Source organism: Aythya ferina (genome assembly GCF_964211825.1).
Source record: "Aythya ferina genome assembly, chromosome: 1".
Taxonomy (NCBI): domain Eukaryota; kingdom Metazoa; phylum Chordata; class Aves; order Anseriformes; family Anatidae; genus Aythya; species Aythya ferina.
The window spans coordinates 67,264,800-67,281,489 of record NC_140296.1 but is presented as its reverse complement, the minus strand read 5'-3'; the positions used below and the strand labels follow the sequence as shown (position 1 = coordinate 67,281,489).

Below are 16,690 nucleotides of genomic sequence, written 5' to 3'. Positions count from 1 at the left end.
TGTCTGATCGTGTGGCTGAGCACATAACGGTACCAGCACCACCACAAAAACAAAGCACGGACCACAAAAACTGCGGGTGAGTATCCCCAGGTGCCCCCGGGTGAGGTACGGGACATGAAGACGAACGTGAGGAGGGACAATGCTCCCTGAAGGGTTCTGACTCAGAGAGAAATTCGGTCAAAGCCGCTAGAGATCTGGCTCAGGGCCCTGGATAAGGGGTGAAATAAGTGCCAGAGCTGGGTCGTGGGAAGATAACTACAAGCCAGCTTAGCTGCGAGCGCAGATAGCCTGAGACAGCAGCCACGCGGGGTAATTGCATGCTTTGTGTGATAGATAGCAGGACCAGAAACAGCTAGCTGGTTAAAACCCAGAGCACAGGCAGCGTCCAAAAATACACCCGGGACCGTCTCAATTAGCCCAGGCACGCAGTGGTATTTTTATGCCGGGTTGATGCATTTTTGCCCGCTTTAAGCCTGGCTGCAGGACTGACAATTCCTGGCCTGAGGTGAAGCGTGAGATCCTGGGTAGATCGGCGAGGGATGTGGAGTCAGCGAACGACGGCGGCGGCACGAAATCGCCCCTCCTTGTCCTGTTCTGTCGGAGGGATGGGAGCAGCCTCCCCGCGCAGGCTGCGGCTCCACGGGGTGTAAATCCTGTGTGGGCATGTTCAGAAGCGGATTCAAAATGCCCCAGCTATGTGATGCAAATTGCTGAACTTTGCTCTGCTGCTTCAGATCTGCTCGCTGATTCCTCCGGGAGCACTGGCAAACTCCATGCCGCCTCGACTACCAGCTCCTCGCGTCCCCTAGCTTGGATGGATCTACAGCTGTAGATGTCCTATGGACCAGATAGCATCTTTCTTCTTCACAGCCAGCATAAAAGTGATACAAACACTGTGTTATGAGCCCTGGTTGTTTTCATAAGAGCAGTGTTATATGCTCATTCGTGATCTGGATCAAGTCAGAGCTGCTGGGTGCCCTGGTGCTGCCTGTTATAATATTAATTAATATTAATGATAACAGGACCAAGGTTACCTTGTCTCCCCAGGCTACACTACGATGCCATTTTCACCTGAAAGTAACTTTTAGGGCACAGTTTCATGATACCTAGACCTGTGGCAGTAACAGCTCCAGGAATCCCTGCTTTCACCTTGCTGCCCACCACTCCTTCAAAGCAGCCACTTCTGTGCTACCAAGGCAGCAGCCTGTCCTTTAGGTGTCCTTTCTTCTTCGGGAGGAAGGCTGATCGCCTGGCATCCTGCTGTCGGTGACCTGTCGAAGCAGGAGAAGAGGCAGGCGCTGAAGGCCTCTGGTTTTGGGAGCCCGGCTGCAGCAGGAGGGCTGGGCCGTGCAAAGCCTCGCTCGGTGTCACTCGCTGCCCTCTGCCCTGCTGCTCCTCACGCTGGCTCATCCAGCACGGATGTTCCTGGCCGAGCTGAGAGCCCTTTCTCTGAACAGTACGAGGGGGTGCATGCCTCACCCTTCGTGCTATCGAGCAGGTCCAAATCATTCCCGCTTCCCCAGCAGTGAAAGGGAGGGGAGGCAGGAAATGAGATGCCCCAGGGCTACGGGGTGAATCAGTAGCAGCAACAAAACAAAAACTCAGAACTTCCTGTCTCTTTACTCATCTCCCCGAATGCTGTTGGTGATTAAGCTCTTACAGCGTTAATGTAGTTGGTGACCTCCGGGTCTCTGGTCAGCAATCAGGACCCCAGTGTATTAAATGTGGAAAAGAATAAAACAAAGGCAACTTCAAAGAACTGGAAAAAAAAAAAAATAGATGGCAAGGAATTTGCTTTGTGGCCTGAGCGTAACTGCTGGGCTTCCATTTCCCCACGGTGCCTCTTCCAGAAAGGAAGGAAGTTTCTCCAGCTCTACCCCAACGGGTCCACGGAGAGTTTGAATTGGCCTAAGCCACAGCTACCACCAAGAGGCAACGTGATGGTCACGCTTCCTCCCCTGCACATATTTTCTGCCCCTGCGCTGCCTCTTGTCAACAACTGCTCAAAGAAGCATGCGACGAACCCCCAGCCCGGGGAACCGCTCAATACTAAAATTAAAAATTCTTTTCCTTTCCTGGGCCAGCTTGGCTATGAGTAAGAAGCCACTGCACAGCTGTATGAATGCTCGCGCTGACACAAGGCACGAGGTGCCAGAGGGCAGGAACAAATGGCCGAGGGATCGAGAGGCTCACACTCCCTCCTTCAGGGATGCTGCAAGTGCTCGGGAAGCTACAGCTCCTCTGTTCCCTCTGCTGCGGTGAGCACAGAGAGTAGGAACCGGTGCAACTCTCTGAGGGTCACAGAAAACAGCACGCCGGCCCTGCAGCTTTCTCCTGCTTTGTTCCTGAAGAGATGGAGCTGACTCAGTTTTTGATGCTGGTACTTAGTTTGTCATTAGAAGAGGCAGTCATGTACTGCTGTGTGGGGTGACTATCCTCAGGACTTCACCCCCTTTAGGATTTTTGTGTCACTTGCCTGCTTCGGTGATGCTGGTTCAACTTTGTGAGGAAAAGCTAAAACAGACTGCTCATCATCTTCTTTCCAGTGGTTTTACGTCTGGTCTTTTAACCTTTAGGCTTTCTACGCTGGGCAAGTCTGCTGTGCTGGTGAAGAGCATGATGAACATGACGAACATGTGAACAGAGTGGTTTTGGCCACAGCCAGAGAGACTTCTTCCTCAAGAAAGCAACTCTTTAATCCCTCGGCTTGTGTAGGAAGGAGAAGGAAGGTGAGGCTGTGTGGTGCTTCTCCCTGGGAACCAGAGGGAAGAAGTCCCGTGGCATTTATGGATTTATGGAAACAATTTTTTCACTAAACTTAGGGGCTGTGACAAGAATTTGCAAACTTTTCATTAGCAGTTCTGCTTCCTTACTGGTGTTCTGGCAGAATACTAAAGCCAACTAGCAAACAGAAGTGACTATATTAAAATACAAACTCCAAGCAGCAAGGAGCCACTGTGGTGGAGCCACATCAGAGCTGTGTTACCGAAAATGTGTATTTTGGCTCAGCCCTGCAGAACTCTGGCTGTATTTTTCAAGGGCATGAGAAAGGTGCTACATATAGGGTTTGGAATCCAGGAGCACATGGAGACAGTCTCTGGGATAGGGTTAGCTGTAGGGAAAGAGACTGCGGAGTTACAATATTCCATGGAAATGTCATTTCCACACTCAGCAACAGTGAAAAACAGGAGTATTGGGAATTACCAGGGAAGGACTGGAAACTAGGGCATTGCCACGGCACTGCATGGGGCACCCAACATCAAGAAGAGGGTGTGGAGGTCCATTCCTCTGCCCTGAAAAAGAAGGCTTACGCAGCAGAAGTGGCTCAATGGAGGGTGAGTTTGAAATGGATGCTGTTCATGGCATCAGTAAAAAGATCAGAATTTGCTACAGGGCAAAAACCGAGGGGGACCACACCGGAAGCCTATAAAAAAAAATGAATGCAAAGGAGAAAATAAAGAGGAAACAATCACCATTTTTTTTTTCCCAGCACAAGAATCAGCAGGGATTTCTTGCAAACTACTAGAGAACGGTTCAAAGCCTCTAAACAAAAATGGTCTTCAACATACCAAGCTGAACACCCCAAGGTGAACACCTGGGGAACTCACTGCCGGAGGACCCTGTCATAGCCAAAAGTATGTATGAATTCACCAAGAAAACGGGCAACTGGATGGAAGAAGAAAATCATCACGGACTATTTGAGTGCAGGGGCATCAAATGCTGCTGAGGTCCCTGAGCGGCAGCGAGCTGGCAGCTGGGAGGACGCCCCGGGGAAGTATCGCTGGACGGATAAACTATTCCTGTGATCTTCCCTTGGCGTTCACCACCGGCTACATTTGGAGACAAGATGTTGGGCCAGACGGGCAGTGGGCTCGACCTGCCGAGGCTGCTCTCGTGCACGGAGAGGCTGAGTTAAAGACACCACGTAACGCAGAGCAAGCCCTCGACACTAAATCTCCGTGCAGACCTGATTTTAAAACCCACTGTGCATCTCGACCCCATCCCACCACTGCGTGCACGCACAGGGATGGACGCAGCCCATCCGAACCCATCTGCCTTCCTGTGATTTCGCCTAAAAAAAAAAAAAAAAAAAACATTTGCATGGTCTGGGCCCGAGTTGGCTTCCTTTGCAGAAGGCAGCGCACCATTACAGCTGTTATGGTAATTCCTCCTCGCACTTTCTGCTCAACAGGTTCGCTCTGTTGAAGCGTGTCGCTGCGATACTCGCAGCCATGTATATGCAAGGCTGCGGTTGGGGCCGAGGAGACAGGAAAACCTTGGTTCCCACAGGAAACGCAGCCCGGCCTCTGGCAGGCGGGGAACGCACCTCAAGGACAGCCGGGGCCTGCCAAGCTTTACACCTCCCTGCGACTGCCCTTTGGGGCTGCAAGCAGAGAGGGAGGTGAAGGGGATTTTGCCACATGACGTGGAAAAAGATTTCCAGCTAGCCCAGGCCTCGGTGGCGGTGCATAAGGGGACACAACGCCCTTTGGAGGGCTCGCCACCAAGCCTGGGCTCCCTTTTTCCCCCTCAGAGCCCCATAGGAGGCAGGGGGGGGTTTCCAGGGGGGGATTTTGGGGCGGGAGGGCGCAGGGCAGCCCTGGGGAGAGCCACCCCATGGGCACCCATGGGTCGCCCGTGGCTGGCGCCTCCCTGCCCGCCCTCACCCGGCAGTGCTTCGCTGCGGCCGCCCCTCCGCCGGTTTTTCCTGTCGGAGAAGGGAAGGGGGAGCTGTTTTCTCCCTCCCTCCCTCAGCTCGCCGTGTATTTTGCAGCCCTTTTCACTCCTCCTCCTTCTCCTCCTCCCTCCTTTCTCCTCCCCTCCCTCCCTCCCTCCGCCCCGGCTATCTTTGTCTGCCTCACAGCCGAGCCCTCTCCCAGCCCCGCCGCGGCGCTGGGCGTCAGCCCCCACATGCGACAGCGGGGCCGGGGCTGCCACCTCCTGCCGGTGTGACCGAGCCGAGCCGGGCTGGGCCGGGCCATGCCCGGGCTCTGGGAGCACCCCGAGGCTGCCACCACAGCCTGCCGGCCCCGGCACCGCTCCTCTTCCTCCTCCTCTTCCTCCTCCTCCTCCTCCTCCTCCGGCCGCCGCGCCATGGTGTGAGCCCCGGGGACCCTGCGGGACCCCCAGCGAGCTCGGAGCCCCTCCGGGAGGCACCCCCTTCCCCCTCTCCTCGGCTCCTTCCCTCCCTTTCCTCCCCTCCTTCCCTTCCTTTCCCTTCCCCGCCTGCCTTCACCTCCCTCTCCCCCTCCTCCTCCTCCTCCTCCTCCCACCACCCATCCATCTATCCATCATCCCCCCGCCAACCCCTCCCAATGCTGGAGAGTTTCAACCCGGCGGGGCTGGGGTGAAGAAGAAGGGAAGGGCAGGAGATAAAAGAAAAAAAGGAAAAAAAAAAAAAAAAGAAACAAAAAAACCCCAAATAAGAAGAGGAGCCCCGCGCCATTCACGGCTTTTTTTTTTTTTTAATATTTTCGGGGAGGAGAGGAGGAAAGAAGGAAGGGGGGGGGGCGCCGCTGTTATTTAACGCCGAGAGGAAACAACAACAAAAAAAAATAAAAGAAAATCAAGGAAAAGAAAAGGAAGAGACGGGAAAATGGCGAACGATTCTCCTGCGAAAAGTCTGGTGGATATCGACCTGTCCTCCCTGCGGGTGAGCTCCGGGGCTGGGGGCGGGCAGCGGCCCGGAGGGGGGGGTCCCCCCCCCATGATGGGGGTCGAGGGCCGGGGTCGGGCTCCCTGTGGGGCCGGGTGGGCGTGCGGGGAGCCCCCCGGAGGGGTTCTGGAAGGGTTTGTGGGGGGCTGAGCCCGGCCCTGGGCTGCTTTCCTTTGTTTGCATGCGTTGGCATGTGCGGGGAGAAGCAGGGCGCAACAGCTGCACGCCGCCAGCAGCGCAGCACGCCTGGCTGGGGCTGTGGCAGCAGCCATCGGCCGGCCGAAACGTAACCCTGCTCTTGTTTTTTCCTTCCCTCTGCCCCCCCCCCCCCCACCACCCTTTTCCCCTCTTTTCTAGGACCCCGCCGGGATTTTCGAGCTGGTGGAAGTGGTTGGCAATGGCACGTACGGGCAAGTCTACAAGGTTTGTGGCGGAATTTCGCTCCTGGCTCGCCGGCGCTGCCCACGGGGCTCTGACAGGAGCCGTGGCCTTGGCCTTGGCGTGACGAGTTGGCTGGCCCTCGGGCTCCTGCTTCGCAAAAAGGGGCTTCAAAGCCTCGCCAGGCACGCCCCCGAAGCGATGGAGCAGCCCTGGGTGCCCCCAGAGAAAAGGCCGAGCCGGGCGGCTGCTGTCAGAGCGTGGCCGAGCCCTAGAAATAGCTCCTGGGGCTTCTCCCGAATCGCTCAGGGAGCCCTTACGGGGAGCTGCTGCCGCTGCTGCGGCTCGAGACAAAGGCACCGGCCTCCCCCGGGGTTGTCACCCGGCTGCCTCGCTGGAAAACCCTCGGAGCAGCGAGGCTGAAGGGGTCCGGGGCGAGCGGGGCAGCGGGGGGCACGCCACGCCGGGCGGCGATCAGATAAGCGGGGCAGATTGGTTTGGTGAGAATGAGGATCCCCAGAATAACCTGTTCGGCGAGTGGATGACTTTTAGAAAATAGAAACGGGAGAGTGCCCATGTGGGTGTGAAACTCGGCGGCTTTGCTCCTTTTTTTTTTTTTTCTTCTTTTTTTTTTTTTTTTCCCTTTTCCCCTTTCCAGCGTGCAAGTCAGTGGAACAAACAAATCCCGAGATTGCATGACTTTGCAGCGAGTGGCAGCTCCCAGGATGACTAATTATTCACACAGCCCTAATACTCGCAGACGGAAGGAGCTTGCCTTAAACTGGAAACGCAGGGAGAATTTGCAGAGGGAAGGCGAGATAACTGAAAGAAAGGAGCTCCATACCCCTAACTGCTTGGGGTTTTTTTTGTGCTGATAAAGAAGGCGGTGTCATTTTTAAGGCTTCCCTGACGGTGAGATGCTGCTGGGGCAAGCAGCCGAAGCACTTCGGTGTGTCTTCTGCGAGCGAAACACATGTCAGTTTGTTTTGAGGGCGTGAACCTCAGCCTTCGGGACACAGCCCAGCCCCGCAGCGTGCATCTCGGGGCTGGCAGGGCAGTGGCCAGGCTGCCCCGCTTGGCAGAGGGCTGCAAAACCCTGCACGGCTCTGAAAGTGGGTTGGGAGCTGCACTTTGACACCACCCGCCCGTGCTCAGCCATTTAATCTTTTTTTCTTTTTTTTTTTTTTTTTTTTCCCTGCAATCCTTCTGCTCCAGAGCTTGCGTCACCCGCACCCTTCATAGGAAAAATCGCAGGGCGTGAATGTGTGACTTTATCCCCTCCTGTTAATTATTGCAATTTGGCGCATTGTTTCACGGCTTACTGGCTAATGCTTCGGCTTAAGTAGCAAAGTCCTGCTTGGCTTTAACTGTCTTCAGCCTGGAAATTGTGAATTTCGCTCCCTTGACGCGTGGGGCAGCTCTCGGGGCGAAGCTGCAGGAGGAGCAAACCTCAGCGCACGTGCTTGTGGATACGGAAGGGCCGGGGGGTTTTGGGGGCAGCTCCTGCCTGGCCTGTGCCACCAGGCTTCCCCTCCTTCCTCTCAGTTTTGATAGTGGCAGCGCTGTTTCCTCCTGCTTTGTAGCTGGAGGCGGGGGTGAAGGAAATGGCTGGGGAGGCTGCCAGACCCTGCTGGGGGGGCAGGTGCGAACGTCAGGATGCGCGCAGCCGCTTGGTGCCCCTCTGTCTTCGCTTCGCATGCGTTTGCACGCGAGGTGTGGACGCCTCGCAGGGCTGGACGTAACTTTCTTCTCGTGATTCAGGCTCGGTTTTATTCTGAAAACCAAAACAGCTCCGAAATGGGAATGCCAGTAGGCCCTGCAGTGGCGTTTGACTATTCGCAGCCACCGTGCTGCCGGGGAAAATCCCTCCAGAGCCACCAGAGGCTGCATGTGTGCCCTGGGCGGGCTTCGGAGGGGCTGAGGGAAAAGGCCGAGCCTTCCTCCCTCTCTCCCTCGAGCCCCTTTTCGGCGTCGGTGTCGGCAGCGGCGCTGATGTCAGCCGGGCGCTGGCGGCAGGATTGGCTGGCTACCTGCCACCGCGGGGAGAGGGCATGACGTTATCTCCGGGCTTATCTCTTTGTCTCGCCGCTCGGCACCCCGGGGGTGCCCCGGCCCCGCCGGGGGTCTCCTTCCAGGTGCCGGGGAGCAGCACGTGGGGTGATTTTGGCCTTTCTCCGCCTGGGTTGCGCTTGCTGCAGGTGGCTCGGAGGTGTCTAGCGGCGTGTTTCTGGGGTTTCAGCCATTCGGTGGGGCACGAAGCTTGAAAATGCGAAGTTTTGGGCTGCTCTGCTTCCAGTCCACAGCGCGGACGTAATTTTCATCGTCCTAACCCCGCTGGTGTGTCAAGGAGCCTTGTCAGCGCTGTGTGACAAAGAAGACGTTACCCGGAGGTGAATCAGGGCCGAAATGAGCTCCGTGTGCCCCCAGGACAGGAGCAGCCCTCGTGTGATTGTACCAGAAAGCTCAGAATTAGGGCCGATGCCCCCAATTGCCCCCAACGCAGGCCGGGGTGGCTCCCCGGGAGCCTCGCAATGGTTAACTCGCACTGAAGGGCTCCTTGTGTTGATTTACGGAGCAGCCTTCCAAAAGTGCATGTAAATGATGCATATTGTCTAGCTGCTGGCTCATAAAAGGAAATGATGTCAGATGCGATCGTTTAAATGCTGATTTGAAAATAAATTAAAACTCGGGTAGATGTTTTCCCACGCCGAGGACGCCCTGTTGCTGCCTGGCCTGTAAGGTGGCCGCGTCGGGGGGCAGGGGGACAGCCCAGTGCTCGCTGTTCTGCACAAACTCGGCGGATTTATTATTATTTTTTTTTCATTTCTCCCTTCTCCCCGTGCTTGCTCTGGCTGCTAAAGGGCCCTCATTGTGGATTGAAATGATCTGGTTAAACACCAACACAATTCCAGCCTTATCGCTCTGAGGGCAAGCCGTGCCGAGGAGCGCTGAGGTCACTGCCTGCCAACTGCTCCTCTTCCCTTCCTATTTTGCAGGAATTCTCTCCCCGAGTGGGAATTTACTCTTGGAGAAAGCAGGGAGGGCCAGAGGGTGGCTGGAACGAGAGTGGAGAGTGGCATTCCTCTGGGTCCTGTGGTTAGCTGCAGCCCTTAACCCCCCCCTACCCAACCTTACCCCAAATTTGCTGAACTTCTGATCGGTTCCCATCGCTTGAATCCTTCCTAATTAAGTATACATCAGCCAGGCAGGTGGCCAGTGGGGATTACTGATATTTATTTTTATTAAAAAGAGAAAAGAAAGCGACCTGTCAATTGTGGGTAACCACATGTCCCTCTCATTCTTCCTCCCCCGGTCCATCTGTCTGTTTGTCAAAATGTCTTTCTTTTTTTGCACCTTGTGCTAAATCCTGGGGCAGGGACCCTCTGTTAATGTCGTTCGAAGGGGCCCTGGCCCTCAGGAGCTTTGTGCAGTGCTTGGAGGTGATGGATGTAACAAAATGCAATCCAGAGTCTTACGCTGGCTCCTAGGGATTTATTATTATTATTATTATTTGCTGTAGGAAGATCCCAAGGGGGACCCCATATTAGAAGAGGTGTTCGTTTCCCCGCCTTCCTTCGTTGTGTAGGTTTTTTAGCATAAAATCCTTGGGCCAGCAGGCTGGCTGACGTTCCTCATGTGGTGTGCTGTGTGTTTGTGTGTACACACATCGTGTTCCAGCCGTTTTCCTTTCAGTTGGTGCTTTCTGTTGCAAGCGCGGTGTCAGCCCGGCGGTTCGTCTACCTCCTCTCTCGGGATACGTTTTCCTTGGAGAAAAGTGGCATTTTTGGTTTCCCCCGTTGCACATTTCTGGCTGTACCCTCTGGCTCCTCCAGAAGCGTTTCTCCTTGCCTTTGGCTGCCGTTGGTATTTCGGCTCAATAGCAGCGACTCGCACAATGGGAGCCTGCCTGTAGTCAGAAGTTACAGTCAGATCCTTATCTGCGGCGTTATTTCGGGTCCCCGTCCAGCTCCCGCTGGGGCTGGTGGAAAGAATTCAACGCACTTGAACGAGACGTGGACTTGGGAGGGGATCTCAGAGCCTTGCACAGGGGGTTTCTTAGCAAATACTGTAGGTTTGTAGTGTTACGGGTCCCTGATTGTTCCTCGGATCGGCACAGGCTCAAAAATAAAAGATGCTGTTGGTGCTAAAAGGAATCAGCTGCAGGAAGGGGGAGGGAAAAAATCAACTGTGCAAACTGCTTGGGAGCTGTGAGGTAACTTTGAATGTTGGAGACACAGAGATTTGCACATTGCATCTTGGTATTACTGTCAAAGTGTATTTCCTGCCTCGGATGCAGCGGGAAACAACTCGCACAGAGGCACGAAGTATGGCACTGATCACAGAGCAGCCAGAACCTCTGCGGTTATCTGTTTTCGGCGTGAGAGCAAGGACAGAGCAGCTTTCTGGAGGAGGAGGGATTACAGGCTGGAGACACGATAGCCCCGCAGACAGAGCAGTCCCTGGGCCCTCCTGGGCTTTGCTGTCCCGCAGCCAAGTGCAAGCTGCAGCTCCCAATGCAACGAGGAGCTGCGATTTGACCTCGGTGGCGTTGGATTTAATTTGCTGCTGATGGGGAAGGCCGGGAGAAGCAGCACTGAAGCAGCCTGAAAGCCCAGCGAGCGAGGAACGGAGATGCCCACGCTTGCAGGGGACCTTGCATCAGGATCAGGTGGACGTACAGATGGAGTGGTCTCCGTTTTCTGAAGGGCGTTGGCTGCTCCTGAGGGTTTTCCCATGTCCTCCTCCTGCTCGATCTTGCATCGTGCTGCCAAGCAGAAGACCAAACGCATGGGAAAATCCGGAGCTGGGAGGAGACGGTGACACGGCTTGGAGGAAAGCAGCCTGGCTGAAGGTGAATTTACAGCGGGAACTGGCTGCTGATGAAGGAGATGCTGGCTTAAACGCTGAGGATTAGTAGGCAATGCGTACCTGTGGGAAACAAAGGCAGCGTGGAGGAAACTGCTCAATATAAGAACAAGACAGCTTCGTTGTCAATAGAAAGACATTGTAAATATGCATATATATTATGAAAGAGATCAGTCTTACCCATGGCAATCGAGGAGCCTTCTGCTTTCACTAGCCAGCCACGCTTTGGACTCCTGCACGTTGAAGGAAGTTTTATTTACACGCCTTTTTGTGCTGAGGAGACCTGCCTCACCCCACCTAGCTGGGCTGTGTCCGTGTGCCAGGACGAGGGATGTCATCTGGGGGCGATGGTTCAGTGCTCCCGGCGAGGTGCTTCTCTCCCAGGCACGCTGCACCTCCCTGGGTTGCCCTGCCACCGTAGCTGCTGTCACTGCAGGCATTCACACAGGACACTGCAAGTGCCAACAAGCCCTGAGCAGCCTGCCTCGTCACCCAACCCGCTGCTGTGGTAAGGCTCCGCGCCTGGATGCAGTCCTACAGGTATTGGGGTGCTTATCTGCTGTGTCCCCGTCCCCTCCCTTTGGAGCTGCCCCATGGCCTGCTGATAGGAGCTGCTCTCCCTGCGGGGACCCAGGGCTTCGTGCCGGTGCCTGGAGGAGCTGCACGGGCTGGAGATGCGTCCTGGAGGCAGTGCTGCTGCTGCTGGAGGGGGTCCGCGCTCAGCTGGGATCAGCAACGCGACTGCTAGGCTGAGGGGATGAGCCCTGGCCACTCTTCACCTTCCTGCTGTGCCTCGAGTGCCCCCTTAGCCCTAGGGGGCTTCTGGCGAGGTCCTGGTACCCCATCACCTTCACCACACCACTTGAATAGGCAAAAGAGCGGCAGCAGCTCGACATTCTTGCAGCAAATCTGATTATTGGTAATCATTCGGGTGCTGCCACCACAAGAGTCCCACTCCTGCTGGTTTACCTCAAAGCTGGCACGTTTCTTGTTTGGAATTTTTGCATTTGGAGCTGTTAAAGATTGCTGGAAATCTTAAAAACACAGCAGCCAATTTGAGCTAAGCTTCGGTAGTTTCAATAGCTTCTTCCTAGGATTTTGTGAGAGTGGCTGTGGGGGACGACAGCGGATAAAAGTTCGCCGCTCCGATTTAAACAGTAAGCTCAAAGCAAAATAAACCTCCCTAAAACCTGCCCCCTGCACTTGGAGCCATCTGATGGTTCGGGGTTGTTTTGTTTTCAAAACCAGGAAAGAAAAGCTCAAGGTCCTTTGACCTTAACGTGTTACAGTAAAGTGTTCTACCCCGTGCTTGTTTCTGTGTATCTTAAAGGGTCTGGGCCCCAGGAACACGATGGTAACTCATTATTTTCCTTATTTTTTTCTCGGGGGAATTGGCACAGTGGTGTCTGAATGTCCTGACGAGGTATTTCCTGAGTGGAAGCTCTAATTGCGTTTCTTTTGTGCTTCCCAGCGAGCAGATAGTGCTGTGTCTCTCCAGTTATTTTACTGATAGGCAAAAAAACGCATTCAGCAGGGCGAGCTGCAGATGCACGTGTCCTGTCGCTCATTTACAACTCGTTCCTGTGCTCTAGGGCTCGTAGTGGAGAGAAGCAGGTCAGGCGGATGGGCTCTGGAGACCACCGATGTTGGGATGAGGTAAATTGCTATTTACACGACTCTGCCTGTGCCCGCTCATCGTAGTGGGAACCTAGGGTCTGAAATGTAGGTCTTGTAGATAATCTGAGGCTGGACAGAGTGCCCCTGCCCCATGCCACGCACGGGGTGGCTCCCGCTGCCTGCCCTCAGCTGTAAGCAGCAGGATCTTCTCTGTTTGGACGAATTACGTTGTTACAGAGAGTGCATTTATTCCGGGTTACTGTTTTACAGGACAGAATTACAGAAATACTCCAGCTCTTTTGATGGTGTTGATAAGGGCTGTAATTAAGTGCCTGACATCCAAGCAGTGTTTTTCAAAGGTGTGCTTCTTCTCTAAGGTATCCTTTCCCATCCAACCTGTTTTGTTTTTTTTTTCTGTCGTTGTATTGCTTCTCTGTTGCTGCAAGCTTGCCTAGTAGAATTGAATCTGGTTGTGAATCTTATTTTTAAATGCCAATCTGTTGTAAACCCGAGTATCTTTTCTCTAATTAACACTTTCTTTTTGGAGGCAGTATCCTTCATGTTCCTGCAGCAGCTGCAGCAGACATTCCCAAACTGTTTGAGATTTCATATTCCCTACCATTTGTTAAAATGAACCACGAATTGCATGGAAATCTCCCTTACAAACACAGAAGGAAGCGGAGCTCTCCTGTGCTTCTTCCCTGGTACTCAAATCATCCCCTGCGCCTTGCTGCTGAGCGAGGCTGTGGGAGGGAAGCACCATGGGGAAGTGATGCTGTGTGGCAGAGGTAGGATCCAGATCTCTGGGCGTGAAGGTCCTTGCTTTAATCAGAAACCATCCCTTCTTTGCCTTAACCATAGCTGAGGTCAGCTTTGATGCTTGCCCTGGCCGAAGAGAGGGAGGGCTCTGGGTGTTGGCATCCTGGTCTCTTAATACCCCTCCATGGACAGGGCTGCGTGTTTTTGGGCATTGAGCAGGAGGACTTCATGCTGAGAGCCTCGTGGTCCCCCTGTGTGCTTTACCCACGTTTCGCAGTAGGATCGCTGCGTGCTGCCTTACAGACGGCAGGTTTATAGGTTTAAGAGGCCTTTTTGCAGGAAGCCCTGAGCTGAATTGCTCCCATTTAACTGTGCTGCTGTCTGTGCAGGAGGTGGGGCAGGTATTAGGATATTTTACCATGACTAAACATCAGCGTTAATACCTTTAAAATTGGTATATTGACGTTTATGAGCAGATACCGCATTACGGTGATAGCTTCAGGGGCCTTCTGCTGTTTATGAGAGCTCTTGGTTGATTTAGAAAGCAAATAAATACAATCTGAAAGCCACCCTAACACAATCACGCATGCTAAACCGAAAATGCAAGGCGATGCTGCACCCCAAGCCTGTCCCACGCTCCTTATTTTAGCAGATTAAGCCCTTAGCTCCCTCCTTTCTTCCACCTGAAGCCAAATAAAACTCTCTGATCTTACCTTGGGGGTCCCGGAGAAGTCTTTGCCCTGTGCCTTCTAAGGGTTAAATCCTGGAGCGATGACAAGTGGATGTCGAGGACATGTTTGAAGTCATGTGAAAGAAATGTGAGTTTCTAAATAACTTGAGTGTTAAAAGAGATGGATGGGAAAAGCTTTCCTGAGCCTTTGTGGAAGTCTTATATGGCAAGGAATGAAAATCTTTAATATTGACCTAATTTTATTTGTATTTAAGATCAAAGAGCTCTTGTGAATGAGCTGCTTGTTTTATATGTCACTGGCTTTATGGTTTTATGAATGGCTGGAGGCAGTAAATCAGCCCTGAGTAATGCTACCTTTCCTTAGGTTTCCTCTGAGGTAATGGAAGAGTGCTCTGGTTTCCTCCTCAGGAATAAAAATATATTAGTTATCGACTGGACTTCTTTCTGCTTAAGTTGCTGAGTTTGGAGATGCTTCCTCACGCGCTGGGTGTGGTGGTAGCACTTTCTATGTGGTTTTGGGAAAGGAAAAGAGAAGCGGGCAAGGGAACCAGCCCACCAGATCTAAGGCCTTGCCTCCTTCAAGGTGGCACCCAGGATGTGACTTGGCAGCGTCTTCTTCTTTTGCTGCTGTTACCTCCTAGCATTTGGATAACCTGATTGTGTCAGCGTCTTCTCATGCTATAAGGAAATAGATTTTGTGTACCTATGGTGCTGTGTGGGAAAGGGGAAGCTTAGGAGGGGAGTTTTGCTTTGTGCTCCCCAGCAGTAGGATTCCCTATTGCGGAAAGGAGAAGGGAAGGTTAGGCAGATCTCTGAAACACCTTGGGAAGTATCTGGTTACTTCCCAGGTTACAGAGAGATGCTTGCCTTGCACAGAGCTGTGCTGAAAGCACCCCGTCTCTGTAGCTCGGGTAGGAGAAGATGGGAAAAGGAAATGTGAACTGCGTGTCAGGTCTGTAAAGACAGCATCACCTCAGCTCAGAGCTCCTTGGGAGTGCAGAAAGGAACCGAGTAGCCTTGGGTATTGAAATGTCACAACACTGTTCATGTCAGCTCACTGCTGGGCGGATACACGTAAGAGAGGAGCTGAAACTCTTGTTGCCCGTGTGGGTGCTGGAAGAGCCTTCCTCACCTCTCTGCATGTGGCTGGTGTGCCTCATAAGAGCGGGGGGTACCCGGTAATCAGGGAGTCTCATAAAGCCACTTGCACTGCTGCCCTTTGTCAGGAACTGGCTTTTTATCAAGGCTAGCTGAGAAGCTGAGAGTGCGTTTGCCTTCCAAGAACTCCAGGTTTAAAGCTCCATTAATTGTATGTCAGTTACCATATGTGTTATGATAATAAGGAAGGGTGGAAAGGACTAGATTTATTTTGGTAAACATTTCACCTAGTAAAAATTTAATAGCTCGTCCGCCTTCGAGGGCTGTTCCTTTTTTTTTTTTTTTTAATGTGTGCAGATTGTGCTCTGGGTATCCAGCAGCAGTTCCCAGCGTTTCCCAGAGAGCCCAGCTCATAACCTGACCTTGCTGTGCTGCTCCCGTGGGAGAGGGATGGGGCTGTGCAGGGATGCTCGGTCCTGGGTTTCTCTGCAAAGCACAGACTGGGTTTGCCTCTGCCATGCCGGAGTCTGTGGGTTTCTTTTAATAGTGCCTACGGACAGTTTTGAAAGATGATAAAAACAGCACGCTGAAATGACTAGGGACTCGGGTCTGAATCACAGCCATCAGCAAAACCGCCTAGTTTCGGGAACCTTTCTGCACGACGTCAGAAAAAGTCTTGTGAGGGCCCGAGCCAGCCTTCTCTTCCCCAAATACTCGATTTCACGATTTGGATGTTACGAGGGAAATGTTTTGAATGTTTTTGCTGTCGTAGGCCTGCGGGAATAATGTTCTTCACCGATTATGCAGGCTGCCTCTGAATTCATAATTTAAGAGGCGTAAATGTCATTTGGGAGAAAAACAAGTGCGATGGAATAAGGGTATGGTAGAGGTAATCCTTCTTATCGCAGTGTTTAGGTGTGTAAAAGGTATTATTTTCTAGAAATATCACTTCTCAGTAGTGCCTCATGTCTTAAAGATTTAATCTTTCCTCCTAGGATCAGTTTTCTTTCCTCTGTTTGTCTCTTTTCAAGAGGTTTGTCTCCCTTTGTGTGGCTTGTTTTGTTCTTCTCACCCTTCCCTCATACTCATCTGATGTGGGTGAGTTCCTCCTGCACTGCTCCCTTCCTCTAAACTCTACACTCATCCTTTGCATTTCATTTCTTCCTCTGGGCTTGTCTGTGGCTTTCTTCTATTTTCTTTTCTTTTTTTTTGGTACCAAAGTAACTAACAAATAGCAGGGGTATAGTTAAATCCATGTGACCTCTGGTACTGGCTGCAGCTCTGCCAATGTGAGGTTTGTTTGTTTTTTCATTAATGTGTTTCTCCACATGCATTCTGCACCTCCTTTAGATCTTTTTTCTTGCGGTTTCTTTTTACCCTGGCTTTCCAAAGAAATGAGCCTTTTAGCCTGTCCTCCACAATTTTTCAACCTCCTGGCTGACTTGAGCTGGTGACTTGGTATGGGGTGGAGGCCTAAAAACCTTACAAGTTTCACCAAAATAGGTGATTAGGTAGAGAGGAGTGATAAACCTGGCTGCTATTCTCTTACCTGTGCTTTCTCTGAGAGAAAGCCCATTAAACAAACCCCTTCTTTAATGGGGATTGGGAAAACCTGCACCAGGCCT

General features: G+C 52.7%; 1 protein-coding gene across 1 annotated transcript in view; it reads left to right on the top strand.

The window, feature by feature from the left end:
- Nucleotides 1–4,916: 4,916 nt before the first annotated feature.
- The window catches only part of MAP4K4 (mitogen-activated protein kinase kinase kinase kinase 4), a 136,390-nt gene continuing 124,616 nt past the window's right edge, over nucleotides 4,917–16,690 (top strand). Inside the window, 2 exon segments of the mRNA XM_084526747.1 lie at nucleotides 4,917–5,653; nucleotides 6,014–6,079. Coding sequence (XP_084382873.1) covers nucleotides 5,597–5,653; nucleotides 6,014–6,079 — 123 coding nt within the window. The 5' untranslated portion in view covers nucleotides 4,917–5,596.